Source organism: Psammomys obesus, unplaced genomic scaffold (assembly GCF_907164565.1).
Source record: "Psammomys obesus unplaced genomic scaffold, mPsaObe1.curated_primary_1811, whole genome shotgun sequence".
NCBI lineage: Eukaryota > Metazoa > Chordata > Mammalia > Rodentia > Muridae > Psammomys > Psammomys obesus.
Genome location: NW_026596131.1, coordinates 571284 through 594380, shown reverse-complemented (window position 1 = coordinate 594380; position 23097 = coordinate 571284). Strand labels below are relative to the sequence as shown.

The window sequence follows — 23097 nt, the reverse complement described above, 5'->3', positions numbered from 1 at the left end:
TTTCTTTCTTTCTTTCTTTCTTTCTTTCTTTCTTTCTTTCTTTCTTTCTTTCTTTCTTTCTTTCTTTCCTTCCTTCCTTCCTTCCTTCCTTCCTTCCTTCCTTTCCTTTCCTTTCCTTTCCTTTCCTCTTTCTTTTGTTTGTATTTGTTTGTTTTTCAAGACAGGGTTTGTCTGTGTAACAAGAGCCCTGAGCCCTGGCTGTCCTGGAACTCACTCTGTAGACCAGGCTGGCTTCGAATCCACAGGGATCCACCTGCCTCTGCCTCCCGAGTGCTGGGAGTAAAGGCGTGCCTTCTGGAGGAGGAAAGGAAGTATCTTTGGGGGCAGGAAAGCACAGGTGACTCTGAGGATAGTTAACACAATCTTGGACCAAGCCAGTGGTCCAAGGCAGTGACATTAGTGAGAAATAGCACTGAGCCTCTAGCCTGGAGAAGAGAGTGACACGAGCTATGTGCTTTAGCCAGATGCTGAACAAAAACACCGTATACAGCCGAAGGGGGCCCAGGGCTCCCCAGCAAAACACAGGGTTCTGGGAAGGTGCCCGAAGGGGCTAAAGCCAACTTCCCTCTGGTGACTAGCCCCAACGAATTGAGCAGTGGGGAGTGTTCACTGTGCTGATGGGGAGGGGCCATTGGCCCTAAACTCTGAGGAGCTCCTTAGCACCTCAGGAGTGTGCTGTCCCAAAAGCAGCTAGCCCGGAAGGCAAAGACAGTAGACTCAGGAATAGGTCTCAGCTTCCTACTCCACATCTGACCCCCTCACTCCTGTGCCGGGTGGGGAGGGGCCATACTGTGAGTTCCCTCATTTATATGTTGGCACCCCAACTTCACAATGTGGCTGTGTCTAGAGATAAGGCCTTTAGAGCAACGGCAGTGTTGAAATGAGGTCAGTAGGGTGACCCTAATCCCACAGGGCTAGTGTCCTCCTACGAGACTGGGACTCCTGAAGACACTTCAGGGATTCACAGAGGAAACTCGGGGGAGTCGTGCCTGCTGACGCCCACAGTCTCTATTGCAGGACATGTCAGTCAGCCTGATAGACTCTCAGAGGGAAAGCAAGGGAGGGGAGGGGCTCCGGGAGCCTCAGGGCCAGAGGCCTAGAAATTTCATAAACAGTCATAGAAGCAGCTCCTCGAATTAAAACCTTAATTTCCCCAGAACCAAGGGCAAAGGCCAAGCCAAATGAGGGTGGTACCCATCAAAATCCATAGGGCATCATCGGTGGGTCCCATCATTGGCCACCTGTCCAATTAGCGAGGCTGAAGAAAGGAGCCAGTTTTTGGTGGCCTGTGTGCTCCTTGGGGGGGGGGGGGGGGGGAGAGCCAACTCTGGTTACTGTGGGAGCCACGCATCTGGGGTGGTTTCCAGGCTGCACGGCATCCTACAAGGCCGGCCACGCCCTTACCTTCCCGCCTCCTGGCTGGTGCTTCAGGTTCTCAGTGGAACCAATCTTGGACTTGACGTTCTTCAGGTCCGGCATGGGCACAGGGGCAGTCTGCAGGCGGCTCTTACTGGCGGAGGGCGACTTGGGGGGAGTGCGGACCACTGCCACCTTCTTGGGCTCCCGGGTGGGCGGCGTCGGTAGGGATGGGGTGCGGGAGCGACTGCCGGGGGTCCCGGGAGAGCCGGGGCTACTGTAGCCGCTGCGTTCCCCGGATTTCGGTGGTTCACCTGGAGGATGGGGAGAGAGGAAAGGTCTGAGGCCAGGTGGGTAGGGGTCTGCAAAGTCCCTGAGGCCACTGGACCGGGGGCTCACTGTCAGGATCCAGAGTGGCATCTCAGAGAGGACCGACCTTTGGGGCTGCAGAAGGCCGGAGCTTTCCACACAAGCCACACCCCACATAGCTGTTCCAGCCCTGGAATGCTCTTCCCCACGCACCTTTCCAAAATACCATCAGGTGCCAGGAAAGCTGCCTGGACTTCTCAAAAGACTGTCCCACCCTCCTCTCTTAGTCCTCCCCCCCCACCCCCCATGCTTTTCTGACTGTACTCGGCATGCCTTGACACATCCAGAGTAACACACCCGTGGGGGTTTGTTTTGTGTTTGAAAGCCTCTGATGTTCTTAGCAAGAGGTGGGACTTGTGATATGCAAAGTTTGGGGCCTCCATCCAGATCTGATAGACGGAGGCACCAGGCCTGCAAAACTGGTCTTTCTCAAGCTCCCCAACCCACAGCAGGAAGCCTCATCTTGAGCACACTGCAGCCAATCTCCATCTGCGCGTCAATGTCCCGTCTCCAGTTCCGAGTCTCAGGAAGCCCTAAAGCCATCAAGCTCTGGGTCACCTGGAGCCACTGCTACTCTGGGCCTAGCTCTGCCTCCACGTCCCAAGGGACACAGGGTGGTGGTGGCTTGTGTCCTTTCTCTGACACTTGCAAAGTAACCTTGGGCGAGTCAGTGACCCTCACTATGCTTGTGCCCTCATCTGAGAGATGGGTGACATCAGAGCCCTCAAGACCTTGCTTTGAGAAGGGTATCTGGGGGAGGGCGGCTGGGGAGATGGCTCAGCCGTTAAGAGCACTGGCTATTCTTCCAGAGGACCCGGGTTGTAGTCTCAGCACCCACATGGTGGCTCACAACTGTCTGTAAGTCTAGTTACATGGGGAGAGGAAGCCCCTTTCTGGCCTCTGTGGGTACCAGGCACACATGTGGCACAGGGACATATGTGCAGGCAAAACGTCTGTATGCATAAAACAAAAACAAACCAACCTTTAGGAGAATTGAGGCAGGGAGGTCACAGACAACGGTTCCAGCACGGCACCTGCTGCGCTGGGCGAGCCCTGAGTAAATGGAGTGGACTCAGGTGTGGTGACACACGTCTACGTTGCTAGTTGTATGGGAAGCTGAGGCAGGAGAATTATTCGAGCCAAGAGACCAGCTTCGGCAAACAAAATGAGACGCCCTTTCTTTCTCTCTCTCTCTCTCTCCATTTCTGTTTTGTTTTGTTTTGTTTTTCAAGACAGGGTTTCTCTGGGCAACAAGAACCCTGAATATCCTGGACTCACTTTGTAGGTTGGCCTTGTAGGCTTGGCTTTGAACTCACAGAGATCCGCCTGCTTCTGCCTCATGAGTGCTGGGATTAAAGGTGTCCACCACCACACCCAAGATGCCATTTCTTAAAACACAACAATAAAACTCGGCCCAGCAAAACTCTCGGCCTACCAGCGATGATGCTTTCCCATCGGAACTTAGGTTAGAGACAGTTGAAGCCTCCAGCGCCCCCAAATGTCTCCAGGGACACGATCCCCATCCCACAAATAGCCCTAGTTCCCACAGCAGATCCACACACACACGGGTGAGTGCACAGATGCAAACCACACTGGAGAAGTACACTTGACAGTTCGAGACTGGGCCTCTCCTGGGGAGCCTGGGTTGAAGCAGCGGGTCCTCCCAGCCTTGCAGACAAACATGACTGACGGCAGAACACACACCAAGAGGGTCTGCCCAACCCACTCAGGGTAATGGACCCAGAATTACCTCTCTCAGATTTTGCCCCTGCAGGGGGTAGTTTTCTCTGTATTTGCTTGGAAGCTTGAAAAGAAAAAAAAAAAAAAAAGTCCACAGACAACCTCATTATAATCAGGCTCACAGGGATCTCTGGGAGTGCTTCAGGTGGCAGCGTCTGGCTGACCTACCTAGCATACGAGGCAGAAGCAGGGACAGGTGCTGGGACCAGTGAGGAAGATGCAGCCAGTCCGCGTGGAGCCATGGGTGAGATTGGAAGAGCAAGGTGAGCCCTTGCTCTAGGTTACTGTGTGAGTTGGGGCCAGCACAGTATTGAGCCACAGCGAAAACCCACTTGACACGTCATTAATAATCCTGGATCATCAGGAGCATGTGTAAGAGGAACACACCAGACACAAGGCTTCTCAGTGAAAACACAGCCCGAATGCCAGGCAGCACTCCTTTTCAGTGCCAAGCAGATGCATGCAGCAGGCAATAGAGGCTGCCTCTGGCCAGGAGAGCAGGGATATCAAGAGCCAGGCCAGACACAGAGACCCATGGCCCTCCTGGGAACCACCAGGGAGCAAATGTGGTCCAGACAACACAGAGTCACACGGTATCCAAATGCCTTCTGGGAGCAGGTCCCCAGGGCTTCTCTTTCTCCACTGAACATGAAACAGCCCCACTGCAGCCTGGCCAGGTTCTCAAGGCCGACTGGATTTTAATTCCCAGGAAGCTGGAGTAATGACCACAGCCACTGCTCAGCTAGAAGCCTTCACTTTTACTAGAAGGTTCCTAAGGCCCCAGTGGCATTAGGTTGAGATGCAGTGAGCTCCCACGATGCCCCACCCTGGCTACTGCTCTCCTGAAGAGGCAGGAGGCCTGAAAACACCTCATGCTGGGGCTGTCTCCTTAGAGCCCTGGATTAGGGGTCATGCTCCTTCCCTGCCCCTCACTAATCATGTGATTTCAATTTCCTCATGCTTTGAAAATGAGCAAGACTTCCTCATTGATTAAAAGGCAAGGACCCATTATCTACCTCAAACTGTCAAAAGGATTAAAAAGGAGACAGATGTGCTCAGCAAACCCCAAGGTGTTAGTCAGTGCCAGGGGTTGCTAATTGTCAGTGGCTTCTGGATTAAGACTTCTCACCTGAGCCCGGGGGAGTCTTTGGGCTGGGCGTGGTCTTGGCTGGGATCCTGGTGGCATTAGCTGTGCCTTTCTGGCCTGGAGGGGCTGCTCCCCGAGGCGTAGCGATCTTCATCCCAGTTTTACCATCAGCCCCCTGTAAACCAAATGAGGGTGAAAGGTGACTGTCACCAAGGAAAGGTCAACCCCCCCCTCCCACCTGGACTGGAAGAAGGTGAAGGTTGGAGATGGATGTTAGAAAAGTCTTGTACAGTCTTAAGAATTTGTGGGGCACGCAGCCCCACAGTTCTCTCAGAAGTGAAGTACCGGGTTCCCATTTCCTCTTAGACAAACTGTGAGCTAGCCTATGGTATAAATACAATGACAGTACTAATCGGAACAAGGTCAGGGTTGGGGTAACCAGTAGGCTGACCCTGAAAAACCACACCCTTTTTTTTTTTTTTTTTTTCAGATTCGTAATTATGATGTGGCTGACTGACAGAGGCTGGGTTCGCCAGAGGCCCTTGAAGACCTGTGCTGCAGCCCTTGGCAGAACAGGCAAACAGCCAAACCATGTCTTTCTTCTCTCTCCATGGCCCCTGGGACTCAGGGACTTCTTAGGTGTGCCATGGGCCCTTGGCCATGAACACTGGCTGAAAGCTGGCAGCCGGAGGTGGAGGCGGACACAATCAGCTGACTGTGAGTGGTTGTGGGTCTGCTGGTCAGTACATGACCATCAGACATGGCATGAGCCACACAGAGAAACCACAGGAACCACAGACTCTGGAGGAAGGGGGGAGGAAGGGGGGAGGAAGGAGCTGTTGCAATGGGCACAGCTGGCAGCCATGCCCCCCATCTGGAGGCGTGGCCAGCTTCCATAGACCTCTACATGGAGCTGAGGCTTTCTCTGCCATTCATTCATTCATTTGTTTGTTTGTTTAGTTATTTATTTTTAAGAGAAAGAGTCTTTCTATATATTACTGGCTGTCCAGGAAACTGCAGCGATCTTCCTGCTTCTTACTCCTGCGTGCTGGAATTATAAGCGTCACCACACCTGGCTTCTTTTTTTATTTCTGAAGATAGAGTCTCACTCTGTAGCCCAGGCTCGCCTGGAGCTCACTCTCAAGCTCAAGTTAGCCTCAGACTTCCAGGAATCTTCCTCAGCGTTGGGGTTTGTTAAAGGCATCAGGAACCGTGCTCAGCTTAGAGCTTCAGCTTTCAAACTGGGATTCCCTGATTTTCTTGTGAGAGGACAGAGGCTATAAGCACAGCTCTGAGTCCCCAGTCCCCTCCCTGTCCCTTCAACCATCCTCTACTGCCTGAATGTTTAGCGGAAGAGAGCATTTGAACACCATGGTCCAGCAGCCTGGGTCTTGCCAAAGCTGGTTTCCTTACCTTGAGTTTCATCTGCTTTGTTCCAGGACTGCCATTTCGGGGTGTGACAGAAGAGACGTTTTTAGGAGAGGTGGCTGGCTCAGGGCACACGGCAGGGCTGGAGGGTTTGATCAAAGGGTCTGAGCTACCAGGAGTGGGGCGTGTGGGGCTAAGGCAGGGCCTATTGCTCAGGGTTTTAGCAGGTGTGGATGTCTTAAACATAAACATAAATAAAATCAAAATAAAAGTCAGCGCATGGGGGAGGGAAACAAACAGAAGAAAGGAAAAAAAAAAAAAAACAAAACACCCCTAAACGTAAATAAGGCAGGTCACAGCTCAAAGCAGCCATCTCCACCGCCCTTCCAGTAAAAAAGGACAGGAGCCCTGTCCCTCAGCACTGTGTCACCCAGCGGCTCCACACTCACTACACAGCTGACACAGGGTGGACACTGTTAAAATCACACAGCGAAGAACTTCTGAAAGAGATGCTAAAGCACCCACGGGCAGACGTTCTGGTCCGTCCCTTCTCTAGCGACTGGACCTTGTGCCTCCTACTTGGAGAACACTGGCTTGAAGGTGCCTCTCACTCAGTAAGTGAATGGTGGAGACCACCAGGGCAAAGGCAGCAGGATTTTCAGAAGGTCAGTGTGCCATGGGTCAGAGGCAGCCCCTTTTTCTGCTCCGTCTCAGAGGAAGCACTCGTGCAGGCTCCCTTCTTTCTCCACCCATGCCAGCAAAACCCTAAGCCTTCAAGGAGGGCTGTGCCAGAGTCATCCCAAAGCTTCTGTCGGGTGTCACCGAGGACATACGAGATGCCACACACATACATACAGATGCACACACGAACGTAGGAGAGCGCGCACACACACAGACACACACACACACAGACACACACACACACACACACACAGAGACACACACACGTGCACATATCACATACTTTCTGATTAAACAAGGACTCAAATAAAATCAGTCTTTAATGCTATCCGGAGTCTTGATCTGGCCAAAGTTAACTGCAGAACATATTCCACCTAAGGAAGTAAGTGCCTGTGGGGCTGCGTGTCCTGTGAGAAGTTGCCTGAGGGCTGAAGGCTGACACTCACGGTTGCCTTTGGGGGACTTGGATTGGGGAGTGTGGCCCTGGTGTGGTGCGGGTGGGAGACCGGACCCTTAGAAATAAAGAATCGAGATGCCAACCAGGGGGTGGCGGCACACCTTTAATCCCAGCACTCAGGATGCAGAGGCACGTAGATCTCTGAGTTCGAGGCCAGCCTGCTCTACAGAGCAAGTTCCAGGACAGTCAGGGCTACACAAAGAAACCCTGGCTCAAACAGACCAAAGGTGGGGGGCAGAACAGTGTGGGGTGCTTTGGAATCCTGAGCAGAGACTCCACTGTTTCCTTAGTTCCTCAAACTTCCCACTGAAGGGGACAGAGCTCAGTCTGTGTCACCAGCGCCAAGAGGAGAGCTCAAGGGACAGACTCTCTGGGTTACTTTCAGAGGAGAAAAGCTGGGGGGGGGGTGTTACTGGATCCCCTTGCTCCCTAGCTGGGAAAGACCCCTCTCCATTGGCAGCTTTCTCTACCCAGCCTAGATCTGTAATAGGTTTGGCCCCTGCTGTCCTGTGAGTCAGTGCAGGGCAGGGTCTGTGTACCCGTGTGTACACCCAAATGATGAACACACGCATGCTCGTGCAGGCATGAGGCCAGGACTCCCTGTCCCTCACTCTGGAATCAAATGAGCATCTTGACTGATGAGCAGCTCTCACTCCTGTTTTAAGAGGTAGAGCAGGGCTAAGCCTCCACACGAGGCTCTCCCTCTGAGCAGGGAGCCCTAACGAGTGCAGAACAGGCCCTTTGGGGTGTGGCCCTCAGCCTCTGCTACCAGAATCTAGCTATCACCATCATCCACATCTGGAGCTTCACATCTGGGGCCCCGGTCAGTTACAGGCCAGATGTTCTGGGCAGCAGTCACAGGAGCGGCCCAGTTGATCCAGTCTGGGCCGTAGTGGGTTTCCCTGAAAGGACAGCACTGCACACACAGCTTCAGGGTTTTCTAGGATAACCCTGAGAGGGAGGGGACTACAGATGAAAAAAGGGAGGACAGAAGGGGCTTGGGAGGCCGGTCCGTGGTGAGCAGGCTGCCTTATCTACTGGGCTTGTTGGCAGGGGCTAACCCGGAATCAGGCTTTTCAACCCACATTGTGTTTAAAGGAGGCGCTACTTTAGAACCCAAGGCAGCCCCACATAGGACTCAAAACCGAGGCTACCTGCCTAGTCTCCCTAGCCTCGGCTCTGTCCCTTCCTCCTTTCTCAGCTGGCTGTTCCCTGCTCTGGTACGTCCACAGCGTGTTTCCTCGCCTGTTTGCCTCCCAGCTCTTCTCTTTGAGGGCTCACCCAGAATCCTTCCTGCCTCTGTCTGGAGCTCACTTCCTCCCTTGCTCATGGCTCTCCGACCCCCAGTGTATTCTGCGTGTGTTAAACACTCTATGTTTACCGAGCCTAGATCTGCAGTGGTAAGACTCAGGAGTGCAAACTCCAAGCTTTCTATACACCTTCATTTAAACTATGAGGAAATGGCGGGGAGCGGGGGGCGGGGGAGGAACCGAGGAACCTGCCGATCCACCACCCTTTCCTGTGTTAGGTATCAAGACGGAAACACTGCCCTTGTAAAAAACAGCGGCCTTTAAGTGACAGTTGTGCTCTAGTGACAAACGCTCTCCACACAGTATAGATGAGTGCAAACACAGGCGTGAAGCAGAGCCTCTTGGCGAGTGAGACCAGCTGGTCAGTGACTTACCTTAGCTTTCTTCTCGTCGGTTCCCGTTCTGTCTTTGCTGACACCGGCCACGCGAGCTGGTGAAATACAAAATGAGAAGCCTCATGATGCCCCATGCTTAAGGTTCACAGAGTTCAGGGGTGGAGGTGTGAGTTTCCTTTGACTGACTGAAACCCCGGCTGGTTTTCTCAGTCCTCAGCCCTGCGAGGTCTCACGCCGTTAGTACCACACAGCACACAGGGCCAGGGCTCAGAGCAACCTGGTAAGAGGGGGGAAGCAGGCCGGCGGAGGGTGGGGGCATGCAGGTGCTGTTAGAGGTGCGCGCTGACACAGGGCTGTGGGGAGCTCACTCTCCGCATCCGTCAACCCCACTGAACGCAGGGCCGTTTTAAAGCCCCAAGACCATGGATGACCACAGCACAGCCTGGCTCTGGGCTACAGCAGGACCCTTGGATCAGGGTCGGGGGGATTTCTCTCACTGCTTTCCTGTGAGATCCCCAGTTGCCCCTCTAGGGCCTCAAAGCCCAATGGAAGCTACCTCTATTTTCCTACCCCAGGCTGGAAAGGATCTCAGACCCACCTTCGTGGCCATCTTATCCTGACCATCCCAAACCCCATTCCAGGTCACCTGCGGCTGGGACAGATGAACCTAGTGGGGATAGCTTCGTCTTTGTTATGGAGTGCAACCCTCAGCAACTGAAAACAAAGACGGGCCTTCCACCAGTCCCAGCTGCTTTCAAAGAAGCCCTTCCTATACTGACCCAGTTCTGAGGGCGCCCTGCCGCTACCAAGGGGCCTTCAAATACGTCACATCCTGCTCACAGGAGGATCCCCAGTATCATGTCACTGTTAGCATGTAGTTCCCTGCAGGTGGATGGAGACTGGACTTACAGCGTGAGCAGTCCTGACTGCAGCCCGGAGGTCTCCCTGTTATACTGTGAAGGAATCGCCTGGGATACCATGAGGACCCGGGGATGCACTGAGGCTGGGGTGCCCCCAGCAGGTCCCCAGGAGCCTGCACTGCAGTGAGGATTCAGTGCATCTTATGCGTTCCTTCCTCTGTCAACCATGTGTGTCCGCTTGGGACAAATGGCTGTGCCAGTCCATTTCTGACTCAGGGAAAGGCCACCATTTCCTCAAGGCCAGACTGTCACTAACCACAAAAGCTCTGTTCCCGGGGCTCCTCGGCAGTGGAACACCGCCTGGCTGGCTAATTCCCAATCGTACGGGTGAAAGCAGTCCCTGAGACCTCGTCTGCCCAGTTTCGGCTGCGTCGCCCTTGGTGTCTGTATCGCAGCGTAGCTAATCAACTCTCCCAAGACAGAACTCTTGCTCTGGAGTTAACCATCTCTGCAGATGAGCCTGCTAGCTCAGCATTTCCTGATGTAGGTAGGACTCAACAAGCCCTGTTCTGGGAGATGATGGTAGGGGCCGTCAAATACATTTGGGGAATCCAGAGGACACGTCAACAGTGGACATGGTTGAGCTTTGCTTAGCCTGTTTTTTGTTTTCCACTTCTAAATTCACTCTGCCATGGAACTCTATCTTCCCTACCAGTACCCAAAACACACCTACGGACATTTAGAGGACCAGGATTTGATAGAAGAATACTTTTGGAAAACACTGGAGGCAGTCACTTGCCCTCCTTTGTCTTGGATTTTAAAACAGGATGCAGGCTTCCCCTCCCTCAGTCTTAGCTTTTGTTTTGAGACAGAGCCTTATGCAGCAGAGTCTGGTCTTGAACTCCTGATCCCATCTTCTTCTCCATCCTGAGTACAGTGCCGATTATAGGTAAGTGGCACCATGCCCAGATTTAAAAAACACAAACAAACATGATCTTGCTATATGTAGCCCAGGATAGCCTTGAACTCATTATGTAGCCCAGGTTGGCCTCAAACTTGCAGTGATCCTTTTGTCTCAGCCTCTGGCGTGCTGAGATGGCAGGCTTGTGCCACCATCCAGACAGGCTCTTTCATTTATCATATATTGGAGTGTCCTCTATGAGTAGGGTCTAGTCAGTAGCTAAAAGATGATTTTTGACTCTGAGCTTAGGAGGCATCAGTTCCTGGGCCCTGTGGATAATTCTAAAATACTAAGTGGTCTATTCTTACATTTATTTATTGTATAAGAACATGCGAACAAGTGTGTATCACATATATGCTAAAACATGTGTATGGAGGTCAGAGAACAGGGGACTGGCTCCCACAGTTGTCCTCTGATCTCTGTACCCATGTGGTGGCTTGTCCTTGTTGATGTGGGTCTTGGGAACTTAGGTCATTAGGTTTGGTGGCGGTGGCGAGTGGCTTTACCCATTAAGCCATCTCAGAGGACCAAAGGTCAAGTATTCCGGACTCTTAAAGGCAGCGATGCCCCTGTCTAGAGACTGTTCCCACCCCGCAGCCTCCAAAGGGCTCCGGAAGGGGCTGCACACAGGGACCCCCCCTGTCCCTGACTGACATGGTGGATGTCTCCTTAGACCTGGGAGATATGCTTTCCTCATCATTCCTGCAGCAAGCTGGGTGGGGGAGAAGTTAGTGGGCCGTTAGCCACCTCCACAGGTGTGGCTGTCACCTTTCAAATGTCACAAGCTGCCTGTTGATGAGAACTCAGGGGGAGGCAGGAGGACTCCCTGTCTGCAGGGGAAGGGCACTCCAGCACCTTCCGGAAGGCAATGTGGGGACCACAGCGAGAGTGTGCTTGCCGTTCAGAGCGGACCTAACTGGATTCTCAACTTGACTCCATCCGTTACTTACTCGGGGGAGGGGTCTGTGTGGGGGTCTAGCACAAGGTCAGTTTACTGCTTTGAGCCTCAGTTTCCTCATCTGAGAAGTGGGGCTAATTATGCCTACTTCAGAGTGCTGGGAATGTTCTAGACCCTGTGAACGTCAAAATACATCGTAAGCCCTCAAAAAACAACCAACCAACCAACCAAACAAACAAACAAACAAAACCGAGGGAAGCTGTTACCCACTCTACGTGGTGTGCCTACCAACCTCCCTGTGGGCTGGTGGGTCACAGTGGATACATCGAGTGGGCGGAGAACCAAACAGGGTGGAAAGCACAGGGCCAGGTGTCGGTGACATGCAGAATGAGGGCAAGCGTGAGAGGATCGCGCGCTACCAGGGGCTTGGGGGGGGGGGGCGGGGGGGGGGGGGGAAGGGTGACGGCCCAGGCAGTGCTGGGTTTAGTGGCTTGACCTGGAGTCTCAGGGTGCGGGAGTCAAGGCCAGAAGCTCATGACAGTGTCCACAGCCTACAGGGTACCAGGGGAGGAGCGAGGGAGCTTAGACCACAGACCTTTAAGTTGAGGGACCCGGCTGACCGGCCTTCCTGGCGGGCCAGCTGCAGGCTGCTTGGCACGTGGCTCCAGAAGGCTAGCCTCTTTGGGGACCTTTCCCACAGAGGTGCCCTGGGCCTCTTGCTCCTCTCCAGGGGCCCCCACCACTGTGGCCCCTTCCAAATCCTGCTCCTTCGGCATGCCGGCTTTGATTTCCACGTGGAATGTGAACTCAGGGGCAGCCTCCTGCCCTTCCTCCGTGGGCCCAGTGTCGGGCCCTTCCGGCTGCCAGGCCTGGGTCTCTGTGGAGACTTTGGAAAGGAGATCAGGAGGAAGAGGGATGGCGCCCTCACCTGGAAACCCAGGCCTGCTGGTGGTCTCCCCGGAGACAGCCTGAGGGGCTGCCCTGCCAAGGGCCAGGGAGGCCTGGGAAGGAGGGGAGTCCTGGGATGACTCATCCAGGTCCAGGTCTTCATCTGCCTCCCCCTCCTCGCCCCCCAGCCCGTCTTTGCCCCAGCCCTCCTTCTGAGGCGGCTCTTGCTGCAGCAGCTCAGAGGCTGGGTGGTGTCTCTCTACGTCCTCAGGTCTTGTCCCCGAAGGTTGGCGTGTAGCCTCTCTGAGGCCCTGTGGCAGGAGGGGAGCCCCAGACATGCTAGGCATCGGTTGGCAGGTCCAGTCTGAGATCCCTGAATCTGGGGCCCGGCCTTCACCGCGCCCTGGTTCGCCAAGCAAACTTTCTGGGAAAATCTTGACCTTCTCCGGCTCTGTGTGGAGATAGCCAGCAGAGGAGGGCTTCAGTGGACCTCTGGGGCCCTTCTGGTCGGTGTTCAGCTGGGCCAGGGCCCGCTGGCATCTCTGTGGCTGCCCGGCATGGGCTCTACCTGGGCTGGGTTATGACAGTGGCCCTGTTGTCTCTTCCCCCATCTCTCTCTGCTCCCCATCCCCTCTGTCTGGGCAGATGAAACCAGCGGGTGCCAGAAATCACCCAGCCTGCTGTAACCCTGCTTTGACAGCAGATTTGGAAAATTCACAAGCTATGATGGAAGGGCCGGAGCCTTTATTGACAGACCCACCTTTCGATTCCTACACATAAAATGGCAGCACGCTTACAGCTCTGTGCTATGCTTTGCCGCCTCCTTTTGCCTCGGGTGAGGGAGGAACACTGGGACCCCTGCTCTAGGTGCTCACCCAGCAGGCTGCCCGCCAACCTAGCAGTCTAAGCATATTGTTGGGTTTTTTCCCCCGGGGCCAGTCATGTGAGAGTCATGTAAAACCTCTTTTAAGCGTATCTGTGTACTGAGGATGGGGCGCGTCCATTTTGAGGTCCTCAGTAAGCACCCTCTGGTTCTATTTGATTGCTTGCTCGTGACAGGGTCTCCTGGACTTGAAGCTGGCCTCAGACTCACTATGTGGCCAAGGATGACCTTGAACTCCTGATCCTCCGATCTCTTTTTACCGAGTGTTGAGATTACAGCACCGGCCACCACACACTTATTGCCACGCTGAACTTTTGAACATCTTACGAAATATCCCAAACAACTTCCCAAGTCTCCTCTGACAAAACCTGTAATCTCAAAGGGTCTGGGGATATAGAAAAGGAATCTGGATGAGGGGAGGGAAGGGAGAATGTGTGTGTTCACATGCATGTGTAACTCTGACACATACAAGCAGTATGCGCACAATACCACTGTCTGTGACTCAGTGCGGCTAGCTCACCACCAAGGGACCCAACTCCAGCCTGGCACCTCCTTCCTTATGCCAGGCTGAGTTCACAGTTAGATTAATTTATGATCCCAGTATCAAGCCTATCATATGGCATCTGATCAATAAATGTATCCCACATACGCCAGCTACCATCTGGAAAAAAAACAAAAAACAACACACCAATTCCTGCTCCTTATCAGGACACTTACTGGAGTCTTTAGTCTATCTCAGGCAGGAAGAGCGACAAAAAAGTAGGAAGGCAGCATAGGGTTGGGCTACCCAGTACCAGCTGGCTCACAGGCCAGAGGCCAAGACAGCCATGATGCCACCCAACAGATTTGGGTCTCTACTACCTTCAAGAAAATGTTCCCTAGGCTGGGCAGTGGTGGTGCATTTGGGAGGTAGAGGCAGGCTTTTTTCTGAGTTTGAGGCCAGCCTGGTCTACAGAGGGAGTTCCAGGATGGCCAGGGATACACAGAAAAACCCTGTCTTGAAAACAGACAAATAAAAACAAACCCCCCCCCAAAAAAAAAAAAAAGGAAAGAAAATGCTGCCTAGAAATTATTTTGGCTGGGATGTCCTGGGGTCTGGTACACTGCGATATCCTCAAAGACCCCATTCAAGTGCAGATGAGGCCCCAAACCCCAAACACACACGGTAAACACAGACAGCAAGAACACGTCACTGTGTGCACTGTGCACTGGTGAGAAACCTAAGCATAATTAAAACCCCTAGAGGGAGGAGCCGGGCTGGGAGAATCATCTGCTCAGCTCCCAGGATCCTGTAAAGAACTCAGTAAATATGAGACCGGGGCCAGCGCTTGCCCTGCACACAGGAAGCCCCGAATTAGACCCCCAGCACCACGTCAACCGGGTGTGGTGGCACACACCTCAGCTACCAGAAGGTGGACGCAGGAGGATCAGAAGGTCAAGGTGGTCTTTGGATATGAATGGAGCCAGCTTGGGCTACAGTGAACCTTATCTCAAGACAAAACAGGAAACAGATTCAGTGGGAGTGGTGGAGGGGGCCACGACAAAAGGTCTCCCCCAGTCCTCCTCAGGAGCCTAGTGTCCAAGGCACCTAAAAGGGGAAGAACTAGGCGAGGGGTCAGCAAGGGGGTCACCCCCTCCCAGCTCCTCTGCCACCCGGAAGCCTCTCTGTCAAACAGAACACCCTCAAGCTCATTTATCCAGGAAAGAAAAAAAAAAAGACAGAAAACCAAGACAGCTCGTGCCTTATCTATGTCAGAGGTCTCCGTTTCCTAAAACTAAGACTCTCTAAAGCTTTAACAATTCATTTCAAAAACTGTATCTGTGGCACACAGCAGCAGGAAACTACTCGTCTCGAACCGGGCAATTTGGTTCCCGAGAAGAAAATTATAATGAGGTGTGAAGACTGCAGGGAAGAAGGCTCATATGGACAAGTTTGGTGGTGAGGTGATCGACAGGCCAGAGGGCACCCTGTGGGAATGTTACCCAGTGCTCATCCTCAGGCTAGGCAAGGCCTGTTTCCCTCAGGACCGCCCCCCCTTCCCCAGGAAGGCATCAGAACGGTATTGGGAAACTCTGTGTCTACAGAGCCCATCTTTGACAAAGGCACCCCCTCAGCTCTCCTGGGCTTGTACGTTAGGACCCAGGACTAAGATACAAGGTGCAGCCCACTGAGTGCTCCCCTCCCCCCCATCTCTGAGTCCTATAGGCCATCAGGGCCACTGACCTTGAGTCACATGCCCGGCGGCGGCTTCGTCCTCCAGGTTCGGGGTGTCTCCGATACCGGCTTCTTCAGCTGGTCCGAGGCAGCAAAGGGAGAGGGCAGGAGAGAGACCATTACTTTTTGCTGTAACCTGTGCTCTCTGTACCTTGCTCTTCTCTCACGAAACGTGCAGGAACTGCATCCTGCAGGGCCAGCTGCTGTGCTCGGCATCTCTGCAAAGGCCATGGCTGGTGGCTGGGGACAGTGGTGAGATGTGCCTAAACAAAACCCTCACACCTTCCAGGTCACTGCGACCTAGGAGGAAAAAAGCTTTTCCACAGGGGTGTCCAGGGTCCTGCTGCCTTGACCTGGCCCCACAAACATGCCAGGGACGGTGGCACTGCCCGTTCTGGCCAGCGCTTCAGGGGGACAGGGGGTCAGGGAGAGACTGTGCTTGCTGGAGCAGACCCAGGTGCCAGCTGCCACCTGCCCTGCCTTTCTGGGTCTCTATTTCCTCATTGGGAACCTCAAAGAGATGAGGTGGGTTTGTCTCGTAGGAGGATAGTGAAGGTATGGAGAACAGAGGGAAGGAGGTACCATGGGCTGTTAAGTTTCTTCCCTCTAAACCCCTCACACATTCCACCTGAAACCAGCACTACCCTGCTGGAGGGAGGCCAGCGGGGCCAGTGGGGTGGGGGGAGGTCTTTGTGTTCTATTTGAGGAACCTACAGTCACCCCAAACAAAGAAGGCCGAGAAAGCTCCCAGCCTCATGAGCAGGGACCCACGTCAGTAAGCACTGATCTCAAGAAGGAGGAGAATCAGGGTACAGCTATGGGATGGCACAGCAAGCTGGCCCACGCTGACCTCAAGGCCTTGAGGCAAACCAGAGGCCGACGCCTTCCAGAAATGTTCTCACAGTGCCTGCTGGGCCACCAGCCTCGTCTCTAGGCAGAGGTGCTCAGACTCTGAGCATAAGACTGCAAGCCAGCACACTTGCCACACTTGCCCCGGAGAGCAGCCCAAGGAGAGAGCCTGAGTCACGGCATAGTTACACACAGCCAGATGGCTGAGTGAGGGTGGGGCCACAGGGAGGTGCCAGTGAACTTGGAAGCTCTCCACCCACCGGGTTATCAGTTCAGACACATCTAGGTCCTCCTCTGTGCTGGGTCTTTTGGTGACAGTTCCTTGTCAGATAACACAGCGCTGGTCACACTTTGTGTCAACTGTCGGAAGGCGAAGTCCAAGTGTGGATTTGGTCTGAGCAAGGTTAAGGAAATGGAAGACAGACTCGGAGCGATGGCAAATCCAGCTAAGCAGTCCCGGAGTCCTTAGCTGGAGGCATGCCGGGACTCCATTACTGTGCTGGCACTGGGGGAATGAATTCATTTCCCCATGCCAGGGCAGTATTGTGCTGTCCTGCCCCTGGGAGGAGGCAGAAATGGCAGGGGGTGCTAACATCTCTGAGCTCAGCACGGGGGAGGAGCAAATAAAAAAATCTCAAGGGGCAGGACAGAAGGCACTGCAGGAGTTGGTGTCCTAGCACTACCAGCTTTTAAATGTTCCTGGGGGAGCATTTTCAGGGAGGCACAAGGTTCCCTGCTCTCTAGGGAGCAGGCCTCCTCTCAGGCCTCCCAGAGTGGAAAGTCACAGGCATTCTTGAGCAGCTTTACTGAGTACCAAGAAGCAGCAAACATGTATTCAAGAGTACAAGGTGAGGCACCAACTCCACCAACAGCTGGAAACCTGCTCAACTCTAAACCCGCCAAGAAGTGAATGGCTCCATAGAGTCCTGCTGTATAGCCCAAACTGGCCTTGTACCTACTGTGTACCCCAGACAGGCCTTGAACTTTTGCTCCTCCCTCCTTAGCCAGGGTGCTAGGATAGATAACAGGTGTGCTGGCATGCCTAGCCTGGCCCCAGGGTCTCCGATGCACCACCTAGAGACAGACACTTGCCTTCTGTTCCCTCTGGCTTGGGATCTCGTGGACTGCAGTCAGGGCCCTGCCTGGGAACACAACAGGACAGGGGAAGGGCTGGCCCTGCTACGGTGGCTGGGCAAGGGCCCATTGCAATAGCCTGCTAGCAGGCTGTGCAGCCAAGGTTGCTGACACTTTCTCCGTGGAACTGTGGGCATGGGTCAGAGATGGCATTGGGGCGTCTCAGATCATGCCTAATGGGCCGCCAGTGGGAATGAGTCACCCTCCACAGAGGTGATGCTGTGGTTAGGTCCCTGAGAGAAGGGATGACACATCCCCCAGAAATCCAGCTCAGAGGAACCCATCTTTATGGAAGCAGGAGATAGGAGCTGGAAAGTGGAAGGAATGAAGAATGGTCTCTCTGGTGGCAAGACTTAGAATCACCTAGGGGACTGTTGAGGTACAGGTGGCTATGTCCGACAGTGTGTATATATAGACAGGTTTAGCTGAAGGGAGGACCTACCTTGGCACCATCCCGTGGGCTGCGGGTGGGGACAGTAATGAACAAAAGCGGATGAGGGAGAAAGCACACCCAATGTCACACCCCTCTCCTCGGCTCCCTGTCCACCAAGAAGTGAAGTGTTCCCTCCGCCACACACAGCTAGCTGCCATAATGCTCTGCCCAAGGCTTTTCTCCTTGACTCGTCTCTGCCAGGTACCTGGACACTTAGGAGACGCTGGCTCATACAGTCTCCATGAGAGAAGGGTTAGCCTCTAAGTCCCTGCAGAGCATGGGAAGCAGCCACTGCCGCCTCCTACGCTCTTGCCTCACACTAGCCCAGAGCAGGGCCAGAGCAGGCTTAGAGGTTGTGGGCCAGACTGGCCCTTCTGATGTGCGTGTATTCATGTGCGCTTAGCCAGGCATTCCACCAATGGAGCTATGTCCCAGCCTTTGCAGGCTGTTCTCTGACCGTGAAGACTATAAAGCGTTTCTGACTACCCAGGAGAGGCGAGAAAGTCTAGAGTTTTCATCCCAGATAGAGGACAAACTTCTTCAATGACAAAACGTTGAAGGGATAGCCGGAGACAAAACCAAACCAAAACCAAAACAAAACAAAAAACAAAAGCAAACAAACAAAAATATGCCACCCACGACCTTACCCTGTAAGGTGTTCTGTGGCCTTTAAGCTTCCTTCATGCTCAAGGCTGAGGCCGGGCCAAGCTTTAAGAGCATCTACCCCACCTGCCTCAGAAGACCTCACTGCCAGTCAATCACTTTGCGGAGCGGAAACACATTTTAGAAGACGGGATGGCCCCACAATGAGCATTCTCGGTGAATGTGTGAGAGAAAGCTCACCAGAGGTTGCTAGGATGCTGGCCCTTCACCGTCACCTTGCTGGAGTTGGAACCACCTAGGAGGAGACACAGCTCTGGGTGTGTCCTTGAGGGTATCCCCAGAAAGATTTGACTGAGGAGGGAAGTCCTACCCTGAATATGGACAGTGCCATCCCATGGGCTGAGGTCCTGGGGAAAAAGGAGAAAGCCAGCTGAACACCAGCGTTCATCATTCATCGCTGTCTGCTTCCTGGCTGCACACACAGGGTGACCTGTCACCGCCACTGTGCCTTCCCTGTCACATGGACTCCATCCCCTCAAGCCACGAGCCCTATCAGACCCTTCTTCCTCAGGTCTCCTTTGTCAGTCAGACATTTGGTTACCAAAGGAGTAAGTAGCTAGCACAGTTGCAGGAGCTCGCCTTCAGGAAAGGGCGCTCTCCTCTCCACCACCACAGTGATTAGGCGGCTCCTGGTAGGTAACTGGGCCCCTCAGGCCAGTCACACTAACTGTTAGAACTCTCCCTGAGCCCCCGGGAGAGGACACCAGGGGAAGGGTATCAGGGGCCCTGGGCTGTGATAACTCTTGCCTAGGGCCTGGACAGGATAACTTATAAAGAACTGAGCATCCCAAGCCCAGTGCTCTTTCTGCTGGGGTGCCTTCTGAACCAATTCCCCATCAGCCACAGGGGTGGAGCAGTCTACAGAGACAGGGCTGGAAGGCAGCACAGCCCTGGAGATGGGCGTGAGTGAGGTCACCCTTCTGAACTCCAGGACCATCCCGTTAGGCCTTCAAAGGGATCCAGTTACGTACGTAGTCACTGCAGCATGCTGGGCGCTCCTGGGGGCAAACTGTTTCCTAAGGGTGACCTGTACTTGCTGCAGTTGGACCTGGAGAAAGTGTGAGGAAGGCAGCGTTCAATCCCCTCTTTCCCCTGGAAACCCCCGTGAGAACCTTTCCACTTGACATGTTGGCTGAGGACTGACCTTACTGTGGGAAGCAGTTAAGACTCCAAGGCAGCCAGGGAAGGCTGGGGAGCCAAGATCCCCAGAAGCCAGAGTCATTTACTCAGCTCTGTCAAAGGTTATGAGGATGACCTGTCCAAGGCAGGTGAGCTGGGCCCTGGCGGCCTTGGGGCTCTTGGGGGTTACCCTCACCTGTGGTTCCTTCTGGGATCTCCGTGTGGGGCTGGGCAGCGGCCTGCTTGTCGGGAGCTTTCTCTTCCACTAGGGGCGCGGTCACGTCTGGAAACCACCAAAAGTCACCCTTCTGCTTGCACTGGGGCGGTGCAGGGAGGGGGCCTGCCAGCCACATGCAAGAAAAGCCGCCTCAAGAGCTGGAGAGGTGGCTCAGCGGTTAGGAGCACTGGCTGCTCTTCCAGGGGTCTTGAGTTCAATCCCCAGCACCCACATGGTGGCTCACAGAAGGTGTACATGCAGATAGAGCATATAAGATAAAGCCTAAAAAAAAAATATTAGCCAGCTCGAAGCGGGGTGGGGGTGGGGGTGGTACACAGTCCTCCTGTCCATCTCTCCAAGAAGTGAGATGCCAAGACACCTGTCTGGAAAGCCCAGAGGGCTCATGTAAGTACTACAACGGATACAGCTTGATCCCTGGGGATTCTAAAGAGAACAGATGAAATCCTGAAGGCAACTGTGTGATCCTTGCAGCGATACAAGGGTCCCTGGCTGGGACTCAAGCAGTGTGAGGAAGCCCAGAAGCAGACTGAGCCTTCAGATTTTTCTGTAAGGCTTTGAGTAAGCACTCAGTCACAGCTGAGCCTTTGTTTCCGCATTTACGGAACAGGAGTGCCATCTCTAGGTGGCCTTTAAAACGTCGACCAGTTCTCACTCCCCGCCCCCAACCTCCTAACACCCAATTAAAAGGCACAGAGTTCCTTATTGTGGCAACAACCAGGCCAGATCCAGTCTTGAGAAAAGAGATAAGGAATCACAGGAGCCGGGGGCAGCATCTTTTCAAGGCAATGCTTTTAGCTCAGAGGTCCTCCGCCTCTCCACCAAGTATGCCAGGCACACCCAAGGAGTGGCCAGTTCTAAGAGATTCCCAGAATTCCACACAGCTTAGTCCACAAAGGCCATTTTCATTATGATCTTCTCTGGTGCAGATAAAACAGCTAAAACAGATAAAAACTGAAGCTCAGCCCCAGCTCCCTCCCTCCCTGAGGGTGAGAGTGGGACACGGGGGTGGGGGGTGGGGGGTTGGCAAGCATGTGCAGGTCCAGGCTGCGTGAGTGGGAGCATCTTCCAGGTCAACGGTGACTGAGGGTTTGGGAAGCCAGCCTCGAGTCTGGCATCCAGTTTCAGGGCTTTCTCAGGGTGGCAGACAGCTTGCAGAACTGTTCCAACAGGATGAGCAGGAAGCGTCTTGCATCATTGGTTTTCCGAAGGGCAAAGGAAATCTGGCCAGGATGCTCTCACTCGGCTAAGGGGCCATGCCACCTGTATCCTCCAGGGTGAGCCCGCATGCCAAGCAATTGGCAGGAGCTGAACTGCCATGTTCTTGATTTATCCAAAGGCAGATGCCGGAGGGGGGGGGGGGGGGGGGGGGGGGGGGGCTAGGGAAGGTGTGGAGGCCAAGTTCTCCTTCAGTGACAGAGCTCCCGAGCAGTGGGTAAGGCTGGAGAAAGGGCTCGGAGGGGAAGTTCCAGCCTCCGTGGAGAGATGGAAGGACAGATGTTATAAACGGTTTGTTAGAAGCTATTCTCAATGTCCTTTCTCCTTGACTTCTTCTGCTCAGCGGGTTGAAAAGTGATGCCCAACATCCCCAGCCTTGCAGCCCAGGGTGGCCAGAGACCCAGTTTTGGCCAATGAATGAAAGTGAAAACTGCCAGGTGGAACTTACAGGAAACTGTCCGTTTCTTAATTCTGGCAACACATTTGGCTTCAGGGTCCTTTTGGTTACTTGGTTTTGCATTGGTTTTTTTTTTTAAATTTCATTTAATAATAATAATAATAATAATAATAACAACAACAACAATATTCTGTTTGTTTGAGACAGGGTTTCTCTGTGCAGCCCTGGCTTGTAGACCAGGCTGGCCTCAAACTCAACAATCCACCTGCCTGTGTGCTCCACCGAGGGCTGGGATTACAGGCGTGTGCTACCACCGCCTGGCTTTCATTCACTGTTTGTAACATGCCTATGTGGGCACATGTCATGACAATGTGTGGACACTTAAGGGACAACTTTGTGGAGTCGGTTCCAGGGATTGAACTCAGGTCACCAGGCTTGCATGGTAAGTACTTTTATCCTCTGAGCCACCTCACCAGCTTCGGTCCTTGGTTCCAAGGCAGATACGGTGTTTGGGAACACGGCAGCCATCTTTCAACTATGAAGCAACAGTCCAACCACTTAGGATGACAGAAGATGGAGACAGGTGCACATAAAGGACACTGGGGAGCTGAGCCCATGTGTGGACATCTTATGATAAGCCTCTTCAAGTCGGTAGGGCTTTTGGGTTCCTGCAGCCCAAATGCGGTAGTCTTGACTGATCCACATGCGAAGCAAGAGAGACAACCTGGGAGCTTTTCAGGAAAAAGACAAGGAGCTTCACAACAACCCAGACACCACATAATCTAGAGCGGACAGGTGAGAAGAGACGAGAAACACTCTCCATGCCCTAAGTTCAGAGCCCAAGAAATGACGATGGCACACCCAAACCATTCCTAAATGACGATGACACACCAAAACCATTCCTAACACACGAGCAGGGAGATGCCGGACCTGCCCCGCTCCTCAGCCAAATGAGCATTCTGGGCTTTGGTGGATCTCTGAGAAAAAAGTAACGTAGGGGCTTCTGAGGGGGGTCATGGAAGGTAATGGATTCAGGATGGGAACGCTGCTGAGCTGTGTGTGTGCCCCGCCGTGCCGCACAGCAAAGCTTTTCCAAGTACGGAACATCCAGAGCGCACACAGGATGACGATGCTCAAGGCGCGCGCTGTTGAGCCAGGCATAGAAGCAGGGCCCAGCTCCCACTGCCCTGCAAAGCACTCACTGCGCAAGCGCATCTCAGCCGGAAAAACAGGAAGCAGCTAGCGCAGCCGGGAGGGTGCAGGGGTAGCTCAAAGCAAGGTAAGCACAGGCTGAAGGAAGCCGTGGGAGGAGGGAGGCCCCACCTTCAGCAGTTGGAGTGCTCTTAGCCTCGGAGGTCTCTGACCCTGGTTCCTCAGATCCATCATCAGCGGGGGGCTGCGGGGGAGACTCTGGAACATACACAGTGAGCCCTCAGACCTCAAGGGGAACCTGAGAGCTGTGTCCTACTGAGCTCCGGTCCCTTGAGTGTGGATACTGTAGCCCCATAATCAAACCATGAAGGGACCAGCACCCCCAACACAGCGAACACAACTGCTGGGTTCCCTGGGTTTATTTTTTAAAGACTTACTTTTTTATGTATGTATGTATGTATGTATGTATGTATGTATGTATGTATGTAT

General features: G+C 53.7%; 1 protein-coding gene across 7 annotated transcripts in view; it reads right to left on the bottom strand.

The window, feature by feature from the left end:
* Mapt (microtubule associated protein tau) overlaps positions 1–23097 on the bottom strand; it is an 89135-nt gene that overhangs the window by 17306 nt on the left and 48732 nt on the right. For 2 of the 7 annotated variants that reach the window (XM_055592305.1, XM_055592303.1), the window contains exons 3-8: positions 22780–22866; positions 19803–19889; positions 15418–15486; positions 8743–8798; positions 4595–4727; positions 1405–1670 (exon numbers count right to left, since the gene is read on the bottom strand). In XM_055592305.1, the coding sequence (XP_055448280.1) occupies positions 1405–1670; positions 4595–4727; positions 8743–8798; positions 15418–15486; positions 19803–19889; positions 22780–22866 (698 nt within the window). Of the gene's footprint in view, positions 1–1404; positions 1671–4594; positions 4728–5965; positions 6158–8742; positions 8799–12017; positions 12762–15417; positions 15487–19802; positions 19890–22779; positions 22867–23097 lie in introns of all 7 variants that reach the window. The other 5 variants (XM_055592304.1, XM_055592307.1, XM_055592306.1 and 2 more) reach the window with 3 other exon arrangements.